Source organism: Chrysemys picta, chromosome 3 (genome assembly GCF_011386835.1).
Source record: "Chrysemys picta bellii isolate R12L10 chromosome 3, ASM1138683v2, whole genome shotgun sequence".
NCBI classification, from domain to species: domain Eukaryota; kingdom Metazoa; phylum Chordata; order Testudines; family Emydidae; genus Chrysemys; species Chrysemys picta.
The window spans coordinates 115,538,223-115,554,416 of NC_088793.1; the positions used below are offsets into that span (position 1 = coordinate 115,538,223).

The 16,194-nt window shown below is 40.8% G+C and overlaps 1 protein-coding gene across 21 annotated transcripts in view; it reads right to left on the reverse strand.

The window, feature by feature from the left end:
* The window catches only part of SYNE1 (spectrin repeat containing nuclear envelope protein 1), a 488,794-nt gene that overhangs the window by 391,855 nt on the left and 80,745 nt on the right, over positions 1-16,194 (reverse strand). For 16 of the 21 annotated variants that reach the window (XR_010599728.1, XR_002889944.3, XR_010599727.1 and 13 more), the window contains exons 1-2: positions 9,092-9,468; positions 5,858-5,919 (exon numbers count right to left, since the gene is read on the reverse strand). Coding sequence is in view for 18 of the 21 variants with exons in the window: in XM_005301411.5 (XP_005301468.2) it covers positions 5,858-5,919; positions 9,092-9,170 (141 nt within the window). In the remaining 3 variants the exon portion in view is untranslated. Of the gene's footprint in view, positions 1-5,857; positions 5,920-9,091; positions 9,469-16,194 lie in introns of those variants that run through there. The other 5 variants (XM_008177530.4, XM_024112488.3, XM_008177508.4 and 2 more) reach the window with 2 other exon arrangements.

Genomic DNA, 16,194 nt, shown 5'->3' on the forward strand with positions numbered 1-16,194 from the left:
ATGAAAATGCTAAGCAGGCATTTATTGAGAGCAACAGGAGGCAAACCAATTAAACTTACAGCAACACTTCAGGACCAGTCACTGAACATAGCAATGGTAAATCACACATCCCTGAACCAGCCTAGCCCCATGCGGCATTCACTCCAAGAGTGGTCAGGAAGTGATACCACTTCCATGTTTTTAAATTATGGTGGATGCTCCCAAGGATGCTCACAAGTGGAGCAGAAGCAGCACATCACATACTTGGCCTAGCCATACCGCCTTCTGGCAATGTTTTTTGGTGTTTTTCCTGTACATGAATTTTGCATCATTTTCAGTCTTTTTTAAGGTTTTGGGGAGGGAGGAGTTGTATAAAATCCTTCTCTTCATTCCTCTCTCTCTGTTGTCACCTTCTTCTCCCCTCTCCCTACCAATGAAATATGAAATTTGGGGTGTTGTGTCCCTTTTTTACTGCCACCTTATAATTTTGGGGTTTGAAAACTTCTCTCTCTCCTGTTCTCCTTGTCCTTGCCTGCCACTCCATGAGAATCCAGAGGTTTCAGCTGCTGCGGTACCTCAGCAGAGAAATAAAATAGAGGGGAGAATAAAGTGGAAGTCCTCTAAGCCCAGTGCAGCCCTGAAGCACAGCTAACAATTTAGATGAGGGCAGTTTATTTTGTTGAGAAACAAGGACATGTTTCTTTGTTCATCATACAGGGATGTTTTAGTGAACGCTGCCTGCACTTATTGAGGCTCCAGGGATGGGAGGGTTTGGCCCCACCCACATCTAAAGGACCCTCCCCTCAGCCTAAAGGGAGGAACCACTGGACCTAGGCATAAACTCTGCCTGCAGCTGAGGCGGCAGAATGAAACTAGGGTGTTTTTTAGTGGAAGGGATGCTGCTCTCCAATATACAGGCCAGCTGAAGACCTATTGTTACAGAACTATGGACCTTACTGTGATCATGACTATCCAACCAGGATTCTGGACACACCTGTTTTCAGAAGTACCTGCCTAGGGGACTGGTAATGGAATATGAAGCCTTCCATCTTTGGATCCAAGTTTGATTCTGAGCCATGCTGATAGTGTCAGAAAGTCATTACCATGTAATGGCTGTTTGGTGAGCAATGTGGAATAAGGTGAAAATATCAGTCCAGTCCTTAGTGCCCATATCATAATAGACATCTTGTTGCAGGTCTCATAGACTTATAGACTTTAAGGCCAGAAGAGACCATCATGATTATCTAGTCTGACCTCCTGCACACTGCAGGCTACAGAACCAGCCACTCCTGTAATAGATCCATAACCTCTGGCTGAGTTACTAAAGTCCTCAAATCAAGCTACAGAGAATCCACCATTTAAACTAGTTTAAACCTGAAAGTGACCTATGCCACATGCTGCAGAGGAAGGTGAAAAACCCCCAGGGACTCTGGCAGTCTGACCTGGGGGAAAATTCCTTCCTGACCCCAAATATGGTGATCACTTAGACCCTGAGCATGTTGGAAAAACCCACCAGCCAGACACCTGGTAACTCAGAGCCCTAACTGCCTACAATGGCATGTGGCTCCTCTGTAACTGCTATAGCAAATATCCCCAGCAGCTGGAGATGGGACACCATTTAGTGTCTCCTCTCAAAAGGTCGCAGCAGAGGTCACAAAATGAATTGGTATGGAGGCTGAACTACCATTTCATCCTAAAGCAAAAGCTGTTCTTTCTGGGACAGAGGACATCAGACTGTAGGGCTGCAAGTACAACTGATATTAAATTCACTTTAAACAGAAAAATAGATTTCTGCATATATTACTTGTTGAAAGCAGATTATCACAAAAGTTAACATTGCTCATACCAAGATCTTTATCATATTTTCATTGTCCAGCACTTTAAAACTTGGCATTTACAGTTTTAGTACAGCATTCAAATCTCTGTAAAAATATTTCTGTCCTAGAAATCATCTGGAATTTGCTATAAAATGTTTCTAATCAGTTATTAAATGTATTCACATGATGCCAGAATACCTAAAATGATGTGTGATTTCTTAGAAGAAAGGAAATAAAAACATTTTGTTTCACAGCATGATATTTTTGCTATTTTCTTGATAAAACTCATATCAAAATCATGTTTATCTATGAAGAACAATCAATGTATTTTAAATTTAAGTACTTATTATAAGTCCATTATCAGGAAAGTTCCCTATCTACGACCTCAAAATAATATTGCCTCCTATGAAACCTAGTTAGAACTGGATTGTGCTTTACATGTGAGGGATATAAAAAGACAAGTATCGATCAGATGCTAAATCAAGACCTCTGAGAACTATACTATGTCACAACAAGCAAGACAGGTTTCTCAGGAGAGGAACAGGGTAATACGGAATGAAGCTTGCTTATTGAACAACCATCATTATAAAAAACAATTCTTAGGCAATAAATGTGATGAGTTTTATACTATTTGCACTCCAAATTTATTTACTTTGACATCTAAAAAACAATATCCTTTTAAAGGCTAACTTCCCAAGTTTCAGAAAAAGATTATTAACTCAATAGAAGGCAAAATATAACATGAGATAACAAGAGGCCAGTTTCTGAAAATGAAAAGGCTAAAAACACTAAAGATGTAATCCAGGCTCCACTGAAGTAAATAGCAAAACTCTCACTGATTTCAGTGGGGCCTGGTTTCACTTTGAATATAAGCTTTATAGCGAACTATATTCTCTGCCAAAGACTGTAACCTTACAACATCGAGGTAGCTGGTTTTAATTAACGGTAAATGTAGTATTTAGCTAGTAGTGAATACTTTAAATATATTACATACAAAAATTATGTTAACAATGTTATGTAGGTTTAGAAGTCAAACACTTGAAAGTTAGAAAATGTCAGATTTACACAGTTGCCCTTGAAACGTTAATTCTTCCTATTTGTGTGTCCATCCTCTCCACTGAATGAGGCAGGGAAAAAACAGTATGTGATCGTGCAATTCAAACCGTATCCTAATACATACAAACAAGAATGCAGAACTAAGATTGCATGGGCCAGGGGTTCTCAACCTTTTTCTTTCTGAGGCCCCCCAAACATGCTATAAAAACTCCACAGCCCACCTGTGCCACAAGAACTGCTTTTCTGCATATAAAAGCCAGGGGCGGGGTTAAGGGGTAGCAAGCAGGGCAATTGCACAGGGCCCCATGCCACAAGGGGCACCATGAAGCTAAGTTGCTCAGGGCCCCAGGCTTCAGCCCCATGCAGTGGGAATTTGGCTTTCTGCCCTGGTCCCCAGCAAGTCTAACAGTGGTCCTGTTTGGCGGACCCCCTGAAACCTGCTTGCGGCCCCTCAGAGGACCCCGGACTCCTGGTTGAGAACCTCTGGCATGGACCATGTGTTTGGGCTGTGATGGTCTAGTGGAATGGGGCCTGGCTGCTCCCCATCCCCTCACTACAGCTGCTCTGGCTGTTCCCAGGATATCATGAGCAGTTTCTATGGTGGAGGCATGACCCCAATACTTTGGAATGGTCAAGATTGGCTATTATTCTGGCAGATGGACAAAATTTAAAAGTTTATATCTTCACCAAACCTGAATGGAATTTCATGGGGAAAAAGAAAGATGTATCTCCAGGGCTTTCCCCTGCCAAATGTCAACGGTCTACTGCAAACAACAGAAGTGTGAGAGTAGCTCAAGTAAAGGTCACAAGAATTTTTTATGTGGAAAGTGTTAGACAATCTACACATAGGAGTCTTTACTTTCTTTCCCTATATATCAAGAGTATGGGTGCATTCCAGGGGGTTAGAAATCTCATCAGCAGATACTGCAAAGTATGAAGAAATTGACGTACACATTTTTTACACTATTCAAAATCATGTTTGTGACTAGTGTGATAACACTTTAACACTCAATAGAATATTCAGCATATTCCTTCTGTTTTTCTGAATCTAAACTCCGTAAACTAATTCTGTTAAGGGACAGACAAACACTTGTGAGCCTGTAGAAATTAGGGATGTAAAATATTAAAATATTAATGGTTAAACAGATAACCGGTAAGTATTAGTCTTGCTGTTAATATATTGCAGTTAACATTTAAAACAGATTGGTAAATCAGGTGCCTCTGGGCTCCCCCTGCTTCCAGCAGCTCCTTCTCCTCTGCTGGTACCTGGGGGAGGTGGCGGTGGTCGCTGCAGGGACATGTGCCAGGCAGGATGTTCCTGTCCTAATAGAGTCTGCTACTGGGCCCCCAAGTCTCTGCCAACTTCCACCCACTTGGCGGCGGCCACCCGAGTTCTACAACATGCTTCCCCCCCCCGGCCGCCACCTCTCCCATGCACCCATCCCACTCCCCACCTCTGCCCTGGCTCCCGGCACCTCGCACGCACACACCACTCATGTGCAAACAGCCTTCTCCAGTTGCAGATGGCTGAAGTTGTTAATGATTAAACTGTTAACCAATATAATTTTAATAGTTTAGATGGGTACTTTTAAAAATGGCATTTACATCCCTAATGGAAATGATCAACTGTTAGCAATGAATAATAATTAATAAGTTTGTCTCAAAAATAGAAGAATCCCAAAGAAAGAGGTGAGTTTTCCCCCCTCCAGCAAATCTTTATGGTCTGATTCATCTAAGCACTTAAGCTCATGCTGAAGTCCTCCTGAAATCCAATTGAAATAAATGTGACTTCAGCATGTGCTTAAGTGCTCTGCTTAATCAGGGCCTATGCTCTGCTATTACAGGAGGGTTGGGGAGATGAAGCTCATTCCTACTCCAAATCCTGAGCACTCAGAACCAGGATGGTTTAAAAATGCCCTTGCTCTTGCAGCTGAATTCTGCAAGGCCAAGTCAATTCATTTCATATGGGGGTATTTCTTATTTTTTCCTCTATAATGCAAGTAAGCTTTGTTGATCCATTAAAGTAACACAGTAGGCCATATCAGATGGATGCATTTGATTATCTAGAATATATAGAATTGAATACACCCTTCAGCCTGGACATTTTTGAGAATGTATTAACCAGTGCATTCTATAGAGTAAAACATCTCTCCAGGCTTTTAGATACAGGACTTAGAAAATATGACCTTCAAAATGCACTGCCTGTATTTAAATATTGTAATTTACCGATTTAATTGATAATCACTGGTAGAGCTGTGTCCTGGAGCAGGATCCTAGAGCCCAGGCTCCAGCCCGAGCCAGGAAGTCTATTCAGCAATGAAACAGCCCTGCAGCCTGAGTCTGAGTCAGCTGGCACGGGCCAGCCGCAGATTTTTCTTTGCTGTGTAGACATACCCTATGAGACTGAGCACCTAAGGAGCAGCTGGGTCAAGCTTTATCTTACTATACTTTGAGTGATGGTATCAACACTGCTCAGCTTGCATAATGTCCTGTTTTGTACAAGGCAGTCACACATTACTTCCTACTGACTGTAGTAGCAGCTGCTGTGCTACCCTTTTTTCCCAGGCAAGGGGTTTTGGCAGGAGCACCGCCAGCTTTTTTGCCACCCTAGGCGGCGGAAGGTCCCGCCCTCGAAATACCGACAACGACCGGGACGGCCGAAGATCCGGCCGCCGCGGTTGCCGCCCCCGAAATGTTAGTGCCCTAGGCGACCGCCTAGGTCGCCTAATGGGTTGCGCCAGCCCTGGGTTTTGGCCAGTGAAGCTGAGCAGTTGTGATTCTACTGGCCATGCCACAGCCCCCAAAACCATTGTCATCTTGAAACAGATTAAACCTCTATAACATACAAGTAATGTGGATCCCGTTTTGAGGGGTCTCTGCAACATACTTCTATCCCGATCAGCAGAACTGCAGAGGTTCCATTGCCTTACACCCTCCAGTGCCTAGTTATCTGCAGAGCAGGATTTGAGTTAAAAAAAAAAAGATCTTTCCAAGATGTTTATTACCTTGGCCAGATGAGTGTTGATCCATTTTGTGAAAGTCCTCTTTTGCACTGCCTCTTGCTCATCTGGAAAAAAAATGGAACCCATGTGATTAGACATTGCTAAAGCTCACCAGGGAGTTACATGATGTGGGGAACAATATTCATTACATATCATGCAACAGCTCCACAAATGTCACCTTTTCTTGTAAATCTGTTAATTTTGCCTGTAATTCCCCTGTAACAAAAAATTGTATAGTCTCCCAGTAATGTCCTGACAGTTGTTTATTAGCAGTGCTTCACAACAATGTTTAAGAATTATACTTTCTTTGTGTTTTGAGAGATAGTACAAATGGAAGTGCCTAAGTTAGACTCCTAAATCTGAGTTTAGGCACTGAAAAAAGTGGCCTGATTTTTCAAGGTGCTGAACACTCACAACCTCCACTGCATTCTGAATCTCTAAAAATCAGGCCACTTTTATTTAGGTGACCAACTATGGATTTAGAAGCCTAACTTTTTGGGACACTGCCAATATCTGACCAGTTTACAATGCACCGTAGCAAGCAGGAGCTGCTGGTATATCCAGTTTCTACAGCACTCTTGCTCCTTGCACTGGCTTTACAATGAGCTCTGCCAATTCTCAGCTGGTCCCTTGCAGGTTGCTGATAGCTGATACAGGTGAAAGGAGTTTCTGAACTAACTGTTCTAACCTATGCTGGGGTTACAGCTGTAAAAAGCAGAGACTCAGAGAGTCATAACTGGCTCCCTGAAGGTCCACCCCTTCTCTTGTGGTGAGTGAATTTTGGTACAGGAAATAATTTTACACCACTGGGGTCAAATGCATAAAGTTAATTTTTTTAAAGAACTACCTGTTTCACCAATAATGTGATTTTTTTATCACCACTGAATAGTTTTGAACATTGCTCTTGTCCTACACTACAGAAAATCCAATGCTAGCTGAAGTTCTTTCTTTCAATAAGGATGCACTGTGGTTCACCAGATGACACAGGTCTAGAGCCATGAAACCTGGATTCTATTCCTGCCTCTGCTACTGACTTGTGGTGTCATCTTGGTAAAGTCATGTGAGCTCTCTTGATCTGTAAAAATAGTAGGAAATAATGTTTAATCATCTTTCTAGTGTGCTTTGAGATTGAGAGACGAAAAGTGTTAAATAACATTATTAATAAAATGCCCCCTCATTTCCATTTTCATTGTGGTCATACTACCAAGTACTCTGACAATACTATCACTACCCCTACCTTCCCACTACCACTGCCTTTCTAACTCTGGAATGTGTTACAGCAATGTTATAAAGTAGAAACTTATAACTTTACATATAATGTTGATACACATATTTTATCAGGACAATAATGATCAACAGATTATGAGTTTTCAAATGATACACCACAAAGCATACTTTGTACAAAATTTAGCATAATCTTGCCAAAGTGGTGAGTAATAGTATGGACTGACACAGTATGAAGGTTTTTTTTTTTTACAAATAGCAGGGCAAATATTTTAAATGGTTAGCATATACACAAGGAAGGACAGTAAAAGAGGGAAAAATACATTGATGAAATGGCATTACATATACTAGTGAGATGAGTTCACCATGAATAAAAGTGGTGAACTTTTTATAATTATAGTATTTAGCCTCTACTGTACATTTCAGGAGCTATGAACTGGACCGGCGGAAATAATTTGAAACTTGCAAATTATTTTTGCAGTCTTAATTTTGTTAATCTTTGCTATGGTTGGTGAGTCTGATCCAGTTTTCCCTTGTTAAGTTCATTCAGCTTTTAGAGACTCTATTGGTTCCACTGGTATTTCCTTTTATATAGGTATAAGGAATATCATCCAAACTGGTAGCGGATCTCTCAAAATTGAATGAATTTTTAAAGTGCAACAACTGCAGCTGCCCTGACACAGAGTTGCAGTTATAAAGTTATATATAATTTGTAAATCTGTACATCTTAGAAAAAGGAATATTGTCGTGCAATAGTAAAATTGTTACCATAAAATATTTCAAATCTAACTGACCATATAAAAATGATCCTAGATGAAAACAAAATAAATAGTTTTTAGTTACGTGTGCAACAAGACTATATTCAGGAGTGTTTCTTTTGGTAACCAATGTAAACAGGGTATTTCACGTGTGATGTGCAGTAAGTCATAAAGGCCAAATTCGGAATCGATGAGCATTTGCTCATGTAAGTAGCCTCATTAATTTTAGTGGAACTACTTGCAGAGAAAAGTACACTTCAACCTGATTAGGAATTGGGACTGAGACACAGAGGCTACGTCTACACAAGGATAAAAACTCCATGACTGGCCCAGGTCAGCTTACTCGGGATCGTGGGTCTTGAGCTGTGTAGATGTGCAGGCTCAGGCTGGAGCCTGAGCTCTAGGCTGGAGGGTGGAGGATCTCAGAGCTCGGACTCCAGCCCAACCATCAGCACAGAGATTTTTAGCTGCACAGCCCAAGCCCAGCAAGCCCAAGCCAGCTGTGGCCCACCCAAGGGTCTTTTAGAGCAAAATTAATCCCTGATTGCTATTTCATTTACATCACTGTTTATTAGGAGTAACTCCATTTAAATCAATAGTATGTCAGACCAGAGATGAGAACTGGGCAATTCGAATTCAACTTTCAGATCAAAGAAATAAAACAAAAGGGAAAAATAATCAATTCTGGCCTGCTCATGAAATCTTGGAAAACTCCTTAGACAGAACACCCACAGGGTTTATTGACAACCCTTCTGACAACATACTGAAAATCAGGTGAAAATCAGGCTAATAAACTCCTAGCTACTAGTAGCTGACCTATGGTAGACATAGTCAGTTTAGATCAGCAGATAGGAGAAATATTCTTTAATGTGACCAATCCCAAAGCAAACTCTGTTAATTCATATACCTTACAATCTGTAAAATAACTATTTTCAATAGTTTCCTACGTTTTAGTACTTATTCTTTGAAAGTGTAAAATAAATAGACTGAATTACACCATTTAGAGATCCAAGATACAAGTAAAATAGAAAAGTAGTTTGATTTTTACAAATACCATGGGAATTTAGCATGTACTTTTTACAATTTCCATGGAGAGGAGGGCAGTTCTTTCCATTGTTAAGATAATTTGAATTCTCCTTAGATTTCACATTTCTCCAAGATCACAAGACACAAACACTTTACAATTTTTACACCCTGTATGCCATTGCTTATCCCACTTGCAAGGGGTGTCACTGCTTCAAATTGCACCACTTACCCAGCTGGTATTGAAAGAATCCGGTCACCAAATTTAACGACGTAACCTTTTTGCCACTAGCATCTTTGTAACGAGCCATTGCTGCTGTTGCTGCTGCTGCTACTTTTGCGTCTTATATAGTAAGCCTCGGTTATTTAGACTTGAGCTAAGAGGTAATTTTTCAGGAAAGATCATATTATTTCCTTTACCAAAAATGCATGCCTCTTGCATAAATCCCTCTACCGTTTCCCATTTAAAATGGGATCACATTAATGCAGGTTTTTTATAGCATCTTTCACATATTTTTTTCATACTACCCGACAAAGCCAGCTGTGTTCTGAGTAACAACCCTGCTGGTCTCACTGCCATCATTCCTCCTAACTGTTTTCCCGAGGAAAGATTTTATTTTGTAAGCCCCAGCCAATCGGCTAGTGGAAATCTGTGATGTCAAGAGCCTGAATAATTTATCCAGGGATTGGGACAACCCAAGTGTAATGCTGAGAACCTAAAGCAGCAGGCTGTGTGGCTGTAAAAAGCAATTCAATCTTCTGACCAGAACTTTGATAGTAATATAATGTACAATAAGCTTAAAAACACTGAATAAAATATTCTGTTATTGCTTGACATGCAAATATGTATGTAGCTTTTAAAAACAACCACTTGGATTCATTTTATCACACTGTATGTTCAGACATGGATGTCCTTCAGCTTGTATCTGAAGTACTGAACTGGAAGAGATAATCAGTAATGAATCTGAAGAGACATATAGGCCAGTTAGCTTTCAATAATGTATTAGAACTATTTTATAGTGAATATGAAATATATCTAGTGAAGCACAGAATTTTGTAGTGTATTTGAGGAAGCATTCTACATGCTGAAAAACGTGAAAATATACAGTATTTCCTAGTTCATAAAGCAAAAAATCTGAGGTGTGTAGGTTTGAAATAGATTTTATTTTGCTGTACTAAAATAAATATACACCTCTACCCCGAAATAACGTTGTCCTCAGGAGCTAAAAAATCTTACCCTGTTATAGGTGAAACCGCATAATATCGAACTTGCTTTGATCCGCTGGAGTGTGCAGCCCCGCCCCCGCCCCCAGAGCACTACTTTACCGCGTTATATCCGAATTCATGTTATATTGGGTCGCGTTAAAACGGGGTAGAGGTGTAGTTATGACCAATAAGATCTGGAGCATATGTAAATGCGATGCACATTCTGTTTATTTTAGCAATATAATAGCATATAATTTTGAAGAGGATAAAATTTGTCCACTTTGTGTGTGCTGTTTTATCTAATGTATCTTACATGTACAGGCTTTAAAAATTCACTTTAATAAATTACATTTGGCGTTTCAAATTCTGTCTGCAGTTATGCCTGAGAAGCCCCATGAATTTATGCAGATGTGACTAAAGAAAGAATTTAGGCCTGGAATTTTTTATAGAATACCTTTCCTTTATTTGACTTGAAGTGTTTACATATTTTTACAAGTCTTTTTTTCCCTAATGCATCACTAACAAATGACTTTCAGGTAGCTCAAAAGCAATAGTAACTGGCTATTTTTGTTTATAATAACTATGGATAAGACGCTATGAAAGATGAACAAAAATAATTTTCTATTTTTAGACATTTGCAAATACGTTGCAGAAATCTTCAAGAGCAACATGTATATTTTAATGATCAATGGACAAAGCCATTCAGTTATCAATTATTATTATTTTATTTTAAGCAGTATGGCCCCTACTTTACACTTCTCATGCAGGCAAAACTCCCTTTAGTCTTGAACATGGAGTGTAGACTTTGGCTAACTGAATAGCACTATGAGACATTTAGCAGATAATGGAGAGATTTTCAAAGGCCCAAATGGCAGGTAGGTGCCTAATTCCCATTGAAAATTAATGACAGCTAGGTGCCTAACTGTCAGTTGTTCCTTAAAAATTTTCCCCCCATGTGGAATGTTGTCACAGGATAATGTCCAGCTAAGCAGCCAGCAAAGCAAAACCTATATCTATACTTTTAAGGTTGGCAGCACTGATCACACCTCATTTTCCACACTTTCTGCTCAAGTTTATGGGCCAGATCCTTAGCTGGTGCAAAGCAGCACAGCTCCATTGAACTATGTGTACTATTAAATTATAGAGCTGGGCCACTAAAATATATCTTTTGATAGTTTCTTAGGCTACCGTACAGATTGTTTGCTCTGATGAAACAAAAAAGAGTATTCCAGCTGCTTACTTTTCCCCATAAAACCTCAATTTTGTTGTAGTTTAGTCTTAAAAACTATAAAGAGTTTCTCATTAACCTGCTTTCATTTTCATTTTCCAGGGGGATTTCAGAGCTGCTAGGAATAGTGTCAAGAGAGCCACAACTGCACAGAAGATTGCCAAATCAGCTACAGCATGTCAAGATATCATCTGGGAACATGTAACAATCGGCATACAGAGATGTGAATGGCACTGCTCAAGGAAAGTTCCTTTGGTCAGTAGTTTGGCACTGGCACTGTAAAGTTTTAAGTGAGCAATATTATCTGGCAATTTTCATTTCCATTTATTCAATTTTTAATTTAAAGCAGCTGTACAAAGGCTTGCCAAGTCAAAGCAACAATGTGGACTCTTTACTTATAAAAGGTAGCAATGTTCTAAGCTTACATAGTAGTTATTGCACATCTACTCCTCTGAATACATGAATTACCCCATTCAGACTAACTAGACAAAGGGGAACCAGGAAAGACTTAACTATATTTTTTGTATTTTTAATTATTTTTTTACAGGCCTTTGCCAGAACTATGCCTCTTTCACAACAAAAAGGAGAATGATAGCGACGCTAAAACCAGTGTATGCTTTGTAACTTGCTAAGCCTACCCTGTCTGCTTCAATCAGGCCAGAAATAAATGATTGGGAATAGGAGGAAGAAAATGAAGGTAGATGAAAAGAGATTCAACACCAACAGCAACACAGAAGCCACTGACATTCAAGAATGTGCATGCACTGATGTTGGGAGAGGCAATATTTTTGAGATACTCTATGTATTCACGTGGATTTTGCCCCCCCCCCCCCTTTTTTTTTTTTGTGGTAAAGGGAAAAAAACAGGATTTGAATCAGTATGGGCTTGGGCTATATCTGTCTCCACTGAAGACATTTTCTCAGGCCGTAGTGTGCCAATGGAAATGGTAAGACAGCCTCATCACCTGATATTAGAGTCCTGGCTCTAAGACCTGGTTTGTCTATTTGGAGAGTGCGAAACCTTCTCCAAGTGGTGGACATGGTTGAGGAAACAGAAAAGTAAAAGTACAGTATATCAGCTGTTTATATATGCAATAGATCAGGGGTCTTTCAGAAGTGGTGTGCTGAGTCTTCATTTATTCACTCTAATTTAAGGTTTTGCGTGCCAGTAATATATTTTAATGTTTTTAGAAGGTCTCTTTCTATAAGTCTATAATATATAACTAAACTATTGTTGTATGTAAAGTAAATAAGGTTTTTAAAATGTTTAAGAAGCTTCATTTAAAATTAAATTAAAATGCAGAGCCCCCTGGACCGGTATCCAGGATCTGGGCAGTGTGAGTGCCACTGAAAATCAGCTCGCGTGCTGCCTTCGGCATGCGTGCCATAAGTTGCCTACCCTTGCAGTCGATGGTTGTTGGCTTGATTAGGACAAGGGCAGTTGTGATTACTGCCTGTTTGGAGTTTGCTATAAATATTTTAATTTTTTTCCCATTTCTAAAACAGAAAAGATGCCCATCCAAAGCTCTAGGGGCCCTGCCATCTCTTAAAATCACATACAAAATTAGTCACTTGTCCAAATCAGCTTTACCCCTTAACAAAATCCAGGTATAGTCAAGTATTAAAAATAAATGAATGAGTAGGACATTCTGTCTCAAATTCTGTTCCAATCATCCTATATTCCTACCCTCCTCAAACTCCAACAAAAACAGACAGGGTTGCAGCGTGCCTGGATGGTTGGCATATTTGGGCTATTTCTGACCAAGGTGAGGAATGAATTCTAAAATTTAGGAGTGCTGATGAAGAAAACTGCCCGCAGCTCCCTTGCACACATAACAAGAGAGCTTATTGTGCCTGCCAACTTGCCACATTTACTGTTCTATAAGGATACCAAAGAATTAAAATACCACAAACTTTCCCAAGAAAACTACAGCAATGTCAAAATCACTTCCTGGTGGAAACTGTTGCAGAGGTCAGCACAAAAGAAGAAAACTGGATAAAATGATGTTGAAACAGATTCTGGACTATGTGCCTGCCAGTTTTTTTCAAGAAATAAACTTATTGCTAGCTTCACAATAATTGTTCACGTACACTGAGGATATGTAACAGAAAAATGAGTTGGAAATGCACTTATTTACATTTACAAACTAACAACCTATCCTCCCTGGTTCAGTTTATTCTCATTTAGAGAGGAGGAGCAAATTAGTTTGGACGCACTGATAGAACTTTCTGGGAGCCTGGTTTGCCTTGCATCTCCCCACACACACTCCATGGATCTGGAATGGGGGTTGCTACTTGGAACACACAGATTTCAGGGGATCTGTGGAAGAAGCCAGACCATTTGTACAGAAGCCCTGTGCTTCCACACTATCTCCTGTCCCAGATTCATGACAGCACCTTCAGGAGCTGTGCTCTCATTGTGTTACCAACTGCTGCTGCCACAATCCCCTGATCTGTGAGAGAACCCACATAAAGTAATGCAACTAGAATCAACATTAATTTATGGTGAAAATCTGCACCAAGTTGAGGGTTTGGGATGATGCTATAGACAGTGACCTCTCTACAACCTGTCCCTCTTGTTCCCATCTGTGGATGCCAGTCCCTGCAGCGTACTCACACATGGGTTTCTGAAAGGTTGGGGGTGGAGAGGCACACACTATGTAACCAGCACTCCCCCACTTCTGCAGCATGCCTGCCTGGGTCTGCTACATTTTGTTCCCCTCCACTAATGGTAGCACGGGAGCACAGTTAGCCCCACTCACTGATTATAATTGCATTTCATCCCTACAGCATTTCCCCTGTGAACTGCAGCTCTTTTATTGTTCTTATTACCTTTATTAACCTTTGTCTTAATCTCCTTGGGGATTTAAATGCATGTGTTCATTCTCTCCTCTTTCTCTACTAAATGATTATTGTTCTAGCCTGTATTCACTGGGATGTATATGTATTTTTTTCTTTTTAACCCTCTCTTCTTACATTCTGCCATTAAAAAGTATTTGATTATTTTCCTGTTAAAATAAAATAAAATAATAAAGCTTCGAACCAGCTCCAATAAGCCTTCCCTTTTTGGTATCCAGGCCAGTCAACTCATAAAGACCATCAGTAGACAACAATCCTCATAAAAATGTGGTGACCTGAGGCTTTCTCCACTCTGAAATCCTGATATTGCACAGAGAATTTTTGGACCTGTGTGGATTATATTACCTTCCTTCATACTATTCGCAATGAAGTGAGTAAAGCTGCAAATGAAAACAACCTCCTATTGGAAAATCATTGCTATAGTTTTCAAGAGATTTACATGCATTTAATCCGCCTTTCAGGGCACTAATCTAAAGCTGGTTATTAGCTAAAATCAGTATAATCAACTATTGAGGTGATTATTTGAAGTGAATTTAGTGCTTGTGAAAGGTGCCAGATTGGCAGCCCTAGTAGCCTAATTGCTCTGATTATTCACAGTCCAGGTACAGCAGAAGCAGCACAAGCTTCTGCCTCCGCAAGCCTCAACCCTGACCTAGATGGATCACCTCTCGGGGTGACAAGGTACTTCATTTTCAATACCCATCCAACTCCCAGCCTCTCTGTTGAGACTGCCAGAAAGGAGGCCAATAAATGCCAATGGGTGGCGATCAGAGAGACAAGGTGGCTGAGGTAATATCTTCTATTGAACCAGCAATCTTCTATTGAGAGAGAGAGAAACTTTCCAGCTTACACTGAGCTCTTCTTCAGGGCTAGGAAACATACTCGGAGTGTCATAGATAAATACAAGGTGTAACAAATTATTTAGCAAGGGAGGAGGGCCCAAGGACCCAGGCTCGAGATTGAGCCCGAATGTTTACACTTCAATTAAACTGCCCTATATCCTGAGCCCCACAAGCCCAAGTCAGCAGACACGGGCCAGCCATGGTCGTAAACAGTGGTACCCTCGACTCATCTAACAACATTGTAAATCTTTCCAACCACACACTTAGCCCAGCAGAAGAGTCTGTCCTATCTCGGGGACTCTCTTTCTGTCCCACCATCCCCACGAACACGATACAGTTCTGTGGTGATCTGGAAGCCTACTTTCATCGTCTCCGACTCAAGGAATATTTTCAACACACCACTGAACAGTGCACTGACCCACACGAACCCTCCTACCAACACTACAAGAAGAAGAACTCTGCGTGGACTCCTCCTGACGGTCGAAATGACAGACTAGACCTCTACATAGAGTGCTTCCGCAGACATGCACAGGCTGAAATTGTGGACAAACAACATCACTTGTCCCATAACCTCAGCCGTACGGAACGCAATGCCATCCACAGCCTCAGAAACAACTCTGACATTATCATCAAAGGGACTGACAAAGGAGGTGCTGTAGTCATAATGAACAGGTCAGATTATGAAGAGGAGGCTGCCAGGAAACTCTCCAAGACCACATTCTACAGGCCACTATCCTCTGATCCCACTGAGGAATACCAAAAGAAACTACACCATCTGCTCAAGAAATTCCCAGCTACACTACGGGAACAAATCTACATGGACACACCCCCAGAACTCCGACCAGGGGTATTCTATCTGCTACCCAAGATCCATAAACCCGGAAACCCTGGACGCCCCATCATCTCAGGCGTTGGCACTCTTACAGCAGGATTATCAGGCTATTTGGACTCTCTCCTCAGACCCTACGCTACCAGCACTCCCAGCTATCTTCGAGACACCACCGACTTCCTGAGGAAACTACAATGCATTGGTGTTCTTCCTGAAAACACCATCCTGGCCACCATGGATGTAGAAGCACTTTACACCAATATTCCACATGAGGATGGACTACAAGCTGTCAGGAACAGTATCCCTGATGAGGCCACAGCACGCCTGGTGGCTGAGCTTTGTGACTTTGTCCTCACCCACAACCACTTCAGA